Genomic DNA, 12523 nt, shown 5'->3' on the forward strand with positions numbered 1-12523 from the left:
GTTTATCCTCTGTCCTGGTGCTTCTTGACCTCTCAGCGGTTTTCGATACCATCGACCAATGTTCCCTCTAATTTTTTTTCGGTGTGGGCGGAAAAGTATAGTGTCTGAGTGACAGTCCCTTTGGGACTGGGCGGCATAGAAGTATAAATAAATAAATAAATAAATCCCTTTTTTATTAAAAGAAATTAATAATTTAAAAAAACCAAAATCCATTACTATTAAAACTAAAACAACCAGCAAAACTATTAATAAAAACAGGTGAGGGCTGGGTTTTTTTCTCTGTTATTATTTAAGTGCTTTTACCATATGCTTTAAATCAAGAGTCACTTCTCTCTCTGTTTCTCTCTCTTTCCTGTCATTCTCTGCCTCAATCATTTTCTCATTTCTCTTTTTTCTCCCCTTTTTTCTATCATTTCTCTCTCTCTTCCTTCCACTCTTCTCTCTCTCTTTCTTCCTCTCTCTCTCTCTTCCTTGCTCTCTCATCTCTATATCTTTCTTTCTTTCTCTTTCTCTATCTTGCTTTCTTCCTCTCACTCTCTTCCTTCCTCTGTCATCTCTTTCTTTCTTTCTCTCTTTCTCTATCTTGCTTTCTTCCTCTCTCTCACTCTATTCCTTGCTCTCTCATCTCTTTCTTTCTTTCTCTCTTTATCTCTCCCCCTCTTGCTCTCTCTTTTTCTCACTTTCCCTCTCTTGTTTTCTTTCTCTCACTCTTTCTCTCTCGTTCTCTCTCTCTTGCTATCTCTTTCTCTCCCCCTATTTCTCTCTCTCTCTCTTTCTCACTTTCTCTCTATCTTGCTCTGTCGCTCTCACTCTTGTTCTCTGGAGGCTGGCGAAAGTGATTTACAATGTCGGACGCGCGGGCCGGCGCGCGCTCTCCCCATCTCCCTGCCAGCCCGCCCGGAACATTCAAAATAAGAAAACCCTTCACTCTTACTTTGAACGTTCTGGGCGGGCTGGCAGGGGGATGGGGAGAGCGTGCGCTGGCCCACGCGTCCAACATTGTAAATCGCCTTCGCCGGCCCCCGCTTTGAGAACGTCTGCACTGCCTCTCTGCAGCGAAGGAGAAAGAGAGGCGGATCGGGTGGGCGGGGGGCAGCGGCGAGTAGCCAGGGGCGCAAGGGGGCTAGGGGGGGCGGGGGCAGCCGTGGCTTCGTGTGCACCCTCTCATCTCTATATCTTTCTTTCTCTTTCTCTATCTTGCTTTCTTCCTCTCACTCTCTTCCTTCCTCTCTCATCTCTTTCTTTCTTTCTCTCTTTCTCTATCTTGCTTTCTTCCTCTCACTCTATTCCTTGCTCTCTCATCTCTTTCTTTCTTTCTTTCTCTCTCTTTATCTCTCCCCCTCTTGCTCTCTCTTTTTCTCACTTTCCCTCTCTTGTTTTCTTTCTCTCACTCTTTCTCTCTCGTTCTCTCTCTCTTGCTATCTCTTTCTCTCCCCCTATTTCTCTCTCTCTCTCTTTCTCACTTTCTCTCTATCTTGCTCTGTCGCTCTCACTCTTGTTCTCTGGAGGCTGGCGAAAGTGATTTACAATGTCGGACGCGCGGGCCGGCGCGCGCTCTCCCCATCTCCCTGCCAGCCCGCCCGGAACATTCAAAATAAGAAAACCCTTCGCTCTTACTTTGAACGTTCTGGGCGGGCTGGCAGGGGGATGGGGAGAGCGTGCGCTGGCCCACGCGTCCAACATTGTAAATCGCCTTCGCCGGCCCCCGCTTTGAGAACGTCTGCACTGCCTCTCTGCAGCGAAGGAGAAAGAGAGGCGGATCGGGTGGGCGGGGGGCAGCGGCGAGTAGCCAGGGGCGCAAGGGGGCTAGGGGGGGCGGGGGCAGCCGTGGCTTCGTGTGCACCCTCTCATCTCTATATCTTTCTTTCTTTCTCTTTCTCTATCTTGCTTTCTTCCTCTCACTCTCTTCCTTCCTCTCTCATCTCTTTCTTTCTTTCTCTCTTTCTCTATCTTGCTTTCTTCCTCTCACTCTATTCCTTGCTCTCTCATCTCTTTCTTTCTTTCTTTCTCTCTCTTTATCTCTCCCCCTCTTGCTCTCTCTTTTTCTCACTTTCCCTCTCTTGTTTTCTTTCTCTCACTCTTTCTCTCTCGTTCTCTCTCTCTTGCTATCTCTTTCTCTCCCCCTATTTCTCTCTCTCTCTCTCACTTTCTCTCTATCTTGCTCTGTCGCTCTCACTCTTGTTCTCTGGAGGCTGGCGAAAGTGATTTACAATGTCGGACGCGCGGGCCGGCGCGCGCTCTCCCCATCTCCCTGCCAGCCCGCCCGGAACATTCAAAATAAGAAAACCCTTCGCTCTTACTTTGAACGTTCTGGGCGGGCTGGCAGGGGGATGGGGAGAGCGTGCGCTGGCCCACGCGTCCAACGTTGTAAATCGCCTTCGCCGGCCCCCGCTTTGAGAACGTCTGCACTGCCTCTCTGCAGCGAAGGAGAAAGAGAGGCGGATCGGGTGGGCGGAGGGCAGCGGAGAGTAGCCAGGGGCGCAAGGGGGCAGCCGTGGCTTCGTGTGCACCCTTGGGGTGCGCTGGTGGTGTGCGCAGCCTACAGGGAACGGTGCCATCGACCATGGTATCCTTCTGCGCCGGCTGCAGGGTTTGGGAGTGGGAGGCACTGTTCTTCAGTGGTTCTCCTCCTACCTCTCTGGTTGGTCGCAGTCGGTGTTAGTGGGGGGTCAGAGGTCGACCTCGAGGTTACTCCCTTGTGGTGTGCCTCAGGGGTCGGTCCTCTCCCCCCCTACTATTTAATATCTACATGAAACCGCTGGGTGAGATCATCCAAGGGCATGGGGTGAGGTATCATCAATATGCAGATGATACCCAGCTTTACATCTCCACCTCTTGTCCAGTCAGTGAAGCAGTGGAAGTGATGTGCCGGTGCCTGGAGGCTGTTGGGGTCTGGATGGGTGTCAACAGACTCAAACTCAACCCTGATAAGACGGAGTGGCTGTGGGTTTTGCCTCCCAAGGACAATTCCATCTGTCCATCCATTACCCTGGGGGAGAGTTATTGACCCCCTCAGAGAGGGTCTGCAACTTGGGCGTCCTCCTCGATCCACAGCTCACATTAGAGAAACATCTTTCAGCTGTAGCGAGGGGGGCGTTTGCCCAGGTTCGGCTGGTGCACCAGTTGCGGCCCTATTTGGACCGGGAGTCACTGCTCACAGTCACTCATTCCCTCATCACCTCGAGGCTCGACTACTGTAACGCTCTCTACATGGGGCTACCTTTGAAAAGTGTTCGGAAACTTCAGATCGTGCAGAATGCAGCTGTGAGAGCAATCATGGGCTTCCCTAAATATGCCCATATTACACCAACACTCCGCAGTCTGCATTGGTTGCTGATCAGTTTCCGGTCACAATTCAAAGTGTTGGTTATGACCTATAAAGCCCTTCATGGCACTGGGCCAGATTATCTCAGGGACTGCCTTCTACCGCATGAATCCCAGCAACCAGTTAGGTCCCACAGAGTGGGCCTTCTCCAGGTCCCATCAACTAAACAATGTCGTTTGGCGGGACCCAGGGGAAGAGCCTTCTCTGTGGGGGCCCCGACTCTCTGGAACCAACTCCCCCCAGAGATTAGAATAGCCCCCACCCTCCTTGCCTTTCGTAAGATCCTCAAAACCCACCTCTGCCGTCAGGCATGGGGGAATTAAGATAATCTTTCCCCCTAGGCTTCTACAATTTATGCATGGTATGTTTGTATGTATGATTGGTTTTATAACAAGGGTTTTTAGCTGTTGTTGTATTGGATTTTTGCATTGTTTTTTGTCACTGTTGTTAGCCGCCCCGAGTCCACGGAGAGGGGCGGCATACAAATCCAATAAATAAATAAATAAATAAATAAATAAATAAATAAATAAATATTGTATATTATGAGTGAGTGTACTATAATTGTTTTAAATGTGAATGGTTTGGGATCAGATTTGAAACGTTACAGGATATTGAGGATGGCTAAGCAAAACAAGGTGGATATTATGATTTTGACAGAAACACATAAAAGATGGTGAGGAAGGGATAAATTGGTTAATGATAGAAATTGGAAATGGGTATATGAATCTCGAGGAACGCAAAATAGTAGAGGTATGGTGATTCTTATTCATCAGAGGGTTCTATTTGAAGAGGTTGGAGTTCAGAAAGATAGAGAAGGGCGGTGGTTGTTTGTTAAAGGGAAAATTAATCAAAAGAAATTGACACTGGCAGGAATTTATGCCCCGAATGCGAAAACAAAACAATTTATAATAAATACAAAGAGGAAGTTGGATAACTTTATGGAGGGCACAACGTTTTTGGCAGGAGATTTTAATATGCAATTAACAAATAGGATCAGAAATAGTAGGATGTTACATTTAAATAGACTAAATATGGTGGATCTCCATGCAGATATACCAAATACTGTACAGGCACTTACTATTCAGCAAGATATCATACTTTTAGTTGCATTGACTATATATTAATGAACAGGGTGGGCAATATACAAGTTTAAAAAGTAGATATTAAAAGTATTTGGTTGTCAGATCATGCCCCACTACTGGCAGAATTGGAAATAGGTCAGGAATGTGATCAAAGAATTTGGAGATATAATGCAGTTGTAACTTCTAGTGAACAAGATAAAGATAAATTGCAGACAGAGTTATGTGAATATTTTAGAATTAATTATATGGGTGATATTAAACAATCAATTGTTTTAGATGCATGTAAGGCTTATATGAGGGGACAATGTATATGTATGGAAGTAGATATCAGAAAGAGGTGGGGTAGAGAAAGGGAAATAAGGGAAATAGATTTGATACAAGAGCAACTGAGATTAACTAAGAGTAGGGATTGGAATATTCTATTGAAATTGAAAAGGAAACAATTGATGGTGTATGATGAGATCCAATGGAATAAGATGAGAATGACGATGCAATAAAAAATATTGAACTGTGGGGCAAAATCAATGCAACAAATGGCAAGATATTTGAAGAACAGGAAAGAAAAATCATGTATATTAGCACTGAGAGACCCTAATGGAGAGGTTAGATATTGTAAAGAGCAGCGAGTGAAGATAATGAGAAAATATTATGAGGATTTGTATAAAGAGGAGCAGGTAAATATAGGAGTCCTTAACGTTGGGAAAATAGTAAGTGAAGAAGATAAACAAATGTTGAATGCAGAAATTACACAGGATGAAATTGCTAGAGTAATTAAAGGGTTAAAACAAGCCAAAGCACCGGACCCGGATGGGTTTACAGGAGAATTTTATAAAACTTATATGAATGAACTGTTGCCGCATTTGGGGAAACTGTTTAATAATATATTGTTAACTCATGATATCCTTCAGACATGGAAGACTTCAGAGATTGTTACCATCCCGAAGATTGATCGAGATTTAAGAGAGCCTGGGTCCTACTGTCCTATTAGATTGGCCAATCAGGATTATAAAATATTTATGAAGATATTTACAATACAATACAATATAATTAATATGATATGATATATGATATGATATGATATGATATAATATAATACAGTGATACCTCGTCTTATGAACCCCTCGTTATATGAACTTTTCCAGATATGAACCCGGGGTTTAAGATTTTTTTGTCTCTTCTTCCGAACTATTTTCACCTTACAAACCCACTGCCACTGCTGGGATGCCCCGCCTCCGGATTTCCGTTGCCAGGCGAAGGCTCCCCTCCTTGGGAAACCCCATCTCTGGACCTACTGTTGCCAGCCGAAACGGCCATTTTCACGCTGCTGGGATTCCCGAGGCTCCCCTCCATGTGAAACCCCACCTGCAGGGGAATCCCAGCATTGTAAAAACAGGCGCTTCGCTTGCAACGGAAGTCTGGAGGTGTGGTTTCCCAGCAAGGGAAGCCTCAGCGAAATCACAGGCTGCCCGCAAACAGTTGAAGACATTTTTTCAATCCAATTAAAACAATATACATATTCTTAGCAAAGATTTTTTTTAAAAATTTCTCTCCAATCACAATACAGTTAAAAAAAACAAACATACCAACACCAACAAGTTGCTTACAATAAATCAATTTCAAAAAATTATGGCCTGCAAGTGCAATACTGCCTCCTTTACTTTTGACATCTGGATAACAATAGCTGCTCAGTTTTCTTAAATTATACAGATATACTAAAAGCTAATAAACCTTTTAAGATGTTCATAATTTTTAATACCTCAAGAAGATGACGCTGAAATATTTAAAATTTCTGCAAATCTTTTCCATGTCAATTTTCACATATAATCAATAACCTTTATAGATATTTAACGCATATTAATAAAAAGTCCCTAAAAAAATAACATTAAAAAAAATCACCTTCCAGTGACATATTCAAGGGGGGGGGGAAATAAACCCAATAATATTACATAGTATTACCAAATTGGTCAAATTACAAACCTAATTAAAAAAACCTCCCTTATATAAACATTAAAGACAAATAAAAATAACAATTATAAAGTATAACAAATAAAAATTATAAAAATAAAAAAGATAAAGATTAAAAAAGTAAAAAATAAAAAATAAAAAAGAACAATACAGAACAAAAAACAATATATTCTTAAAGAAAAGAATCTGTTCTTTCTAATGGTGCTAAATTGAATAGGATTGAAGCTGTCCCACAGGATCAAACAGGGCATGAAAGATAGCCAAAATTTGGCAAAAAACCATTAAGTACCAACTTTGAACTCTTATATATTTTCAACAACTTGAAGGAAAGTGCTGCAAATTGGAAATCCTCATTGCAGCTGTGTACTTAGTACACCTGCCAAAAATCAACCTGAAAAGCCAAGTAGTTTTGAAACTACAGCAGCCTGAAGATTGCTGTAATTTCATTTTTGAGGGTTTTTTTTTGTAAAGTTTGACCCTGAACCATGTAAAAGGTAAGAGGTCTAGGTACATGGGGTTTTGTCAGTTCATAAAGCCTTACAAGGTGTGCAGGTTCTCCAAATATCTCCAACATACTCCTGAAACTGCCACGTTTACAGCTTCTAGAAGATTGCCCAAAATGTCATTTTTGCTGACTCAGCATTTTGCAACCCTTTACTTGAGGTCTCCCTAGAACTCCCAATTTTTAGTCTTTTGAATTAAAATTTTACATAACATAGTTTTATATCATAAATAAACTATGTGCCAAATTTCATCAAAATCTGAGATGGTAAGGTGGGGATGATCTTTAAAATTGGTTCACTTGACATGGAATGACCCTAAATACAAATTGCAATATCTAAATAGTTGTTTCTTACATTGTTAAAATGTTACATTTATGCATAAGAAACATCAGGGAACATAAAAGTTTGCAAAAATGCAAAAGTAGTCTGAAAACTTTAGGGAGGAATTTGTTTTATTAACTATTATTAAATTTGCCACCCATCTAGTGGTTTAAGGAAACTCTCAAAAAATTATTTCTACATCTATAGAATGGCAGTGCAGGTATAAATGGAAAACTATTAAGTAGACTGGAAAGCAATATCTATTTACCAGCATGGAAAAACAGGATTTAGTGTGCTTTGAAACATTATGTCAAGTCCAACAAGTTATTAATTAGTATTAAGTATCATGGATTAAACCCAGGAAAATAGATACTAACTTTCTATATTATCTGATTTTTCTGCTAGATTCATCCAATAATTTATGTTTACAGTGATACATTGTTTTACTTCAAATCAACTTACCGCCAGTGTTTTTCAACTCTTCGACTAAGGGCAATTTTTTCTCCTACTTCAGTGCATACAGGATTAGTTAGCACTATTTTCCCCAGATCAGCTTTCACTGCACTGACCCGTCCTCCAGTTGAAAGAGATCCTATGTTTACCATTAGTACTTCATTTTTAGATAATTTTTGCACCTGCAAAAGGCAGTAAAGAATTTTAAAATGTGAAATTTGTACCATTTAAAATTTGTAAGCATCCCTTTTAAAATAAAAATTTGCAGAATGTCCAGATTCAGGGGGTGCCAACCTTTTAGACCTCAGGGATACTACATTCATAATTTTAAATCCTGTGGATCTACTTAGGGGATTTAGGGGTTTAGGTGGGCTTGTTGCTTACGTACCTGCCTCCCAGTTGCGTATCAACAGCCCTACCTGTGCTGCTCGAGGAGGTGGCCGGGTTAGTGATGGAGTTCCCCGGATTCATTGTCCTGGGGGACTTCAATTTGCCATCACTCAGCAGGTCCTCCGGGTTAGCGCAGGAGTTCATGGCCATCATAACACCCATGGACCTGACTCAAGTAGTTCAGAGTCCGACTCATGAGGGGGGATACGCACCTGACATGATATTTCTCTCGGAGCAATTGAGTAATGGTCTGAGACCAAGGGGCTTAGATGTGTTGCCTTTGTCATGGTCAGACCATTTTCTACTACAGCTTGACTTCATGGCTCCAATCCTCCCCCGCAGGAAGGCGAAACCGATTAGATGGTTCCACCCCAGACGCCTGATGGACCCAGAGGGCTTTCAGAGGGCCCTTGGGGTTTTACCAGATTCACTCCTCCACAGCTCGGCAGAGTCTCTTGCCGTGGCCTGGAATAGGGCTGCAACAGCGGCTCTTGACCAAATTGCGCCATTGCGATCTCTCTGTGGCACAAGACTCCGGAGAGCTCCTTGGTTCACTGAGGAACTCCAGGAGTTGAAACTCCAGAAGAGACATCTAGAGAAGCGATGGAGGAAGAGTAAATTTGAATCCAACCAAACACTTGTAAGAGCTCACATTAAGACTTACAAAGTGGCGCTCAAGGTAGCAAGATGTGCGTATCATGCCACCTTGATTGCATCAGCGGAATCCCGCCTGGCCGCTTTGCTTAGGGTGACCCGCTCCTTTCTGTACAAGGGGGAAGTTGGGGAGCCCTTGCAGAGCAATGCCGAGGAGTTTAACTCGTTTTTCGCTGATAAAGTTGCTCAGATCCGGGTGGACCTCGACTCCGATTGGATAGTAGTGTCGGCTAACAACGAGTCAGTTGAGGTGACTGAGGCCCGTCCTTGTCCATCTGTCTGGGAGGAGTTTGACTTGGTGACACCTGATGAAGTGGACAAGGCCATTGGAGCGGTGAGTTCCACCACCTGCTTACTGGATCTGTGTCCCTCTTGGTTGATTTCAGCCAGCCGAGAGTTGACATGGAGCTGGGTCCAGGAGATTGTCAACACTTCTTTGGGGAGGGGGTCCTTCCCGGCTCCCTCAAGAAGCCTTCCCTGGACCCAGCTGTGCTTAATAACTACCGTCCAGTCTCCAACCTTCCCTTTATGGCACTGTTATTCAGTGGTTCTCCTCCTACCTCTCCGGTCGGTTGCAGTCAGTGTTAGTGGAGGGTCAGAAGTCGACCTCTAGATCTCTCCCTTGTGGGGTGCCTTGGGGGTCGGTCCTCTACCCCCTGCTATTTAATATCTACATGAAAGCGCTGGTTGAGAACATCCAAGGGCATGGGGTGGGGTATCATCAGTATGCTGATGATACCCAGTTATACATCTCCACCCCATGTCCACTCAGCGAAGCAGTGGAACTGATGTGCCAGTGCCCGGAGGCTGTTGGGGTCTGGATGGGTGTGAACAAGCTCAAACTCAATCCTGACAAGACGGAGTGGCTGTGGATTTTGCCTCCCAAGGACAATTCCATCTGTCCGTCCATTACCTTGGGGGTGGGGAAAGAGTCCGCAACTTGGGCGTACTCCTCAATCCACAGCTAATATTGGAACATGGAGGGCGTTTGAACAGGTTCGCCTGGTGCACCAGTTGCGGCCCTATTTGGAAAGGGAGTCATTGTTCACAGTCGCTCATGCCCTCATCACCTTGAGGTCCGACTACTGCAACGCTCTCTACATGGGGCTACCTCTGAAGAGTGTTCAGAAACTTCAGATCGTGCAGAATGCAGCCGCGAGACCTATCGTGCGGTTACCTAGATTGGCCCACGTCTCTCCAACACTCCGTAACTTGCATTAGCTGCCGATCAGTTTCTAGTCACAATTCAAAGTGCTCGTAATGACCTATAAAGCCCTACACAGCATTGGACTAGAATACCTCCGGAATTGTTGCGGGCCTGGCCCTCTGGAATCAATTCCCCCCAAAGATCAGAACTGCCCTCACCCTCCTTGTCTTTTGCTTAAGACCCACCTATGTCTCCAGGCATGGGGGAATTGAAATATCTCCCCCAGCCTTATATAGTTTTATGTATGGTATGCTTGTGTTGTATGGTTTTAAATGATGGGTTTTTAGATGTTTTTTAAATACAATGTATTAGATTTGTTACATTGTCACATTGTTATTATTATTGTTGTGAGCCGCCCCGAGTCTGCAGAGAGGGGTGGCATACAAATTATCTCTGTCTATCTCTCTCTGTCTCTCATTCTGATTCTTCTCTGGGTCTTGTGGGTGCTCCTTCAGCCTTTGTTGGTGCTGAATTCTCCATTCTACACCCTTCTCAGACCAGACAAGAAGTCACTGGGAGGGGAGGGGGAGGAGTGGGCCAGCCACTGGTGGGTACAGCTGACACGAAGCTACAGCAGGGAGATTAATATGCTGTCATTATATTTCAGCCCGCCTGCAACATCCCCCACTTTGCACCATTACCTTGTTCCAGTAGGCCAGTGATTTTCAACCTTTTTTGAGCCGTGGCACATTTTTTACATTTACGAAACCCTGGGGCACATTGAGGGGGGAGGGGGGCTAAAAAAAGTTTGGACAAAAAAATTCTCTCTCTCTTCCTCCCCTTTACTCTATTTCTTTCTCCCTCCCTCTCTCCCTTCCTTTCTCTCTCTCTCCATCCCTTTCTTTCTCTTCCTTCCTTCCTCTCTTTTTGCTCTTTCTCTCTCCCTCCCTCCCTCCATGTCTTTCCCTCTCTCTCTTGCTTTATTTCTCTCTCGCTTTTTCTCTCTCTTTTTCTCTCTGTCTTGCTTTCTTTTTCTCTGAGTTTCGCGGCACACCTGACCATGTCTCGCAATGTTGCAAGTTTCACATCGATGCCTCTTTGATGGAGATTTCCAATCCCACCATGAGCTGCCTGGTCATTCCCATAACCCAGAGCTTACAGGACTGGCTGGAGAAGCTCCCTCACCTGGGTGCGCTGTGGACCACTGAAATTTTTTCACAGACCACCAGTGGTCCACGACCACCTGTTTGTGACCTGTGTCCAGATTCACCAGAAATAATTTAACTAACCTTGGCGGCTTTCTTGTCCCCTTCAGTACGGACACCCAGTAATCGCCTCAATAAGAAGTAGGAAATTTCAAGTTCTGTGAATATTTCAGGTAGTGCTTCAACTGCACCTAAAACCTGCCCTACCATTCGATCAGCTCGGCACAAAGTTGGGTCAATTTTGGTACCAACACCTAATTAAAAAATATTTTTATTTTAAAAAACAGGTTTTCTTTTAAAAAAATAACCTTTATTAATTTAGTACATTAAAAAGAGAACAAACAACAATAAACAAAAAATAAGATATGTTGTAGAGAAAAGGCAAGGAATCAACATAACTAAAACAAATAAGGACTAACAAAACATTTCACAGACATAAAATGAGTTGTCAACTGTACTGTTGACTGCTAAGACTGTGACTTTTCAAAATTGTTATATACCGTATATACTCGAGTATAAGCCGACCCGAGTATAAGCCGAGGTTAGAAAATGCAGTGGCTACTGGTAACTTATAAAAATGGAAAACAATAAAATTACATTAATTGAGACATGTTTTAGAATATTTATTTTAAAGAAAACCAGTAAACTAGCTCTGTAAATTTAAAAGAGGGTAAACAAATTAACAATATTAACAATAAATTAAAAAGTAAAAAAAGTAGCTCGATCAGGAACAAAGCTAAAACCTAAGAGTTAAAATCCTTCAAAACTGGATTCCTTCTCATCATTAATTGGATTTACATTATTGTTCTGTTTTTATATATGCTGTGAGCCACCCTGAGTCCTTGGAGAGGGATTGCATACAAATCCAATTAAATAAATAAACAAACAAACAAACAAACAAACAAATAAGTGTATCCAAAGAAGAGCTTCAGCATTAGCTGCTGTGAGGTTATCAGCATAGAAAACCAAATAGATAGATAGATAGATAGATAGATAGATAGATAGATAGAGATAGAAAGATAGACAGACAGACAGACAGAAAAATAGATAGATAGATAGATAGATAGATAGAAATAGATAGATAGATAGATAGATAGATATAGATAGAAAGATAGATAGACAGACAGACAGAAAAATAGATAGATAGATAGAAATAGATAGATAGATAGATAGATAGATATAGATAGAAAGATAGATAGACAGACAGACAGACAGATAGAAAAATAGATAGATAGATAGATATAGATAGAAAGATAGATAGACAGACAGACAGATAGAAAAATAGATAGATAGATAGATAGAAATAGATACAGATAGATAGATAGATAGATAGATAGATAGATAGAAAGAAAAATAGTTAGATAGAAAAATAGATAGATAGAAATAGATACAGATAGATAGATAGATGATAGATAGATAGACAGATAGATATAAAGATAGACAGACAGATAGAAAAATAGATAGATAGATAGATAGAA

General features: G+C 42.6%; 1 protein-coding gene and 1 long non-coding RNA gene across 4 annotated transcripts in view; one reads left to right on the forward strand and one right to left on the reverse strand.

The window, feature by feature from the left end:
- LOC139166731 (uncharacterized) overlaps positions 1-12523 on the forward strand; it is a 44418-nt gene that overhangs the window by 24995 nt on the left and 6900 nt on the right. The gene's annotated exons all lie outside the window — the stretch shown is intronic.
- EIF2S3 (eukaryotic translation initiation factor 2 subunit gamma) overlaps positions 1-12523 on the reverse strand; it is an 87760-nt gene that overhangs the window by 7965 nt on the left and 67272 nt on the right. For all 3 annotated transcript variants that reach the window (XM_070750690.1, XM_070750688.1, XM_070750691.1), the window contains 2 exons: positions 11130-11299; positions 7659-7831 (listed from right to left, as the gene is read on the reverse strand). In XM_070750690.1, coding sequence (XP_070606791.1) covers positions 7659-7831; positions 11130-11299 — 343 coding nt within the window. The remainder of the gene's footprint in view (positions 1-7658; positions 7832-11129; positions 11300-12523) is intronic.

The sequence above is a fragment of the Erythrolamprus reginae genome, chromosome 4 (genome assembly GCF_031021105.1).
Source record: "Erythrolamprus reginae isolate rEryReg1 chromosome 4, rEryReg1.hap1, whole genome shotgun sequence".
Lineage (NCBI taxonomy): Eukaryota > Metazoa > Chordata > Lepidosauria > Squamata > Dipsadidae > Erythrolamprus > Erythrolamprus reginae.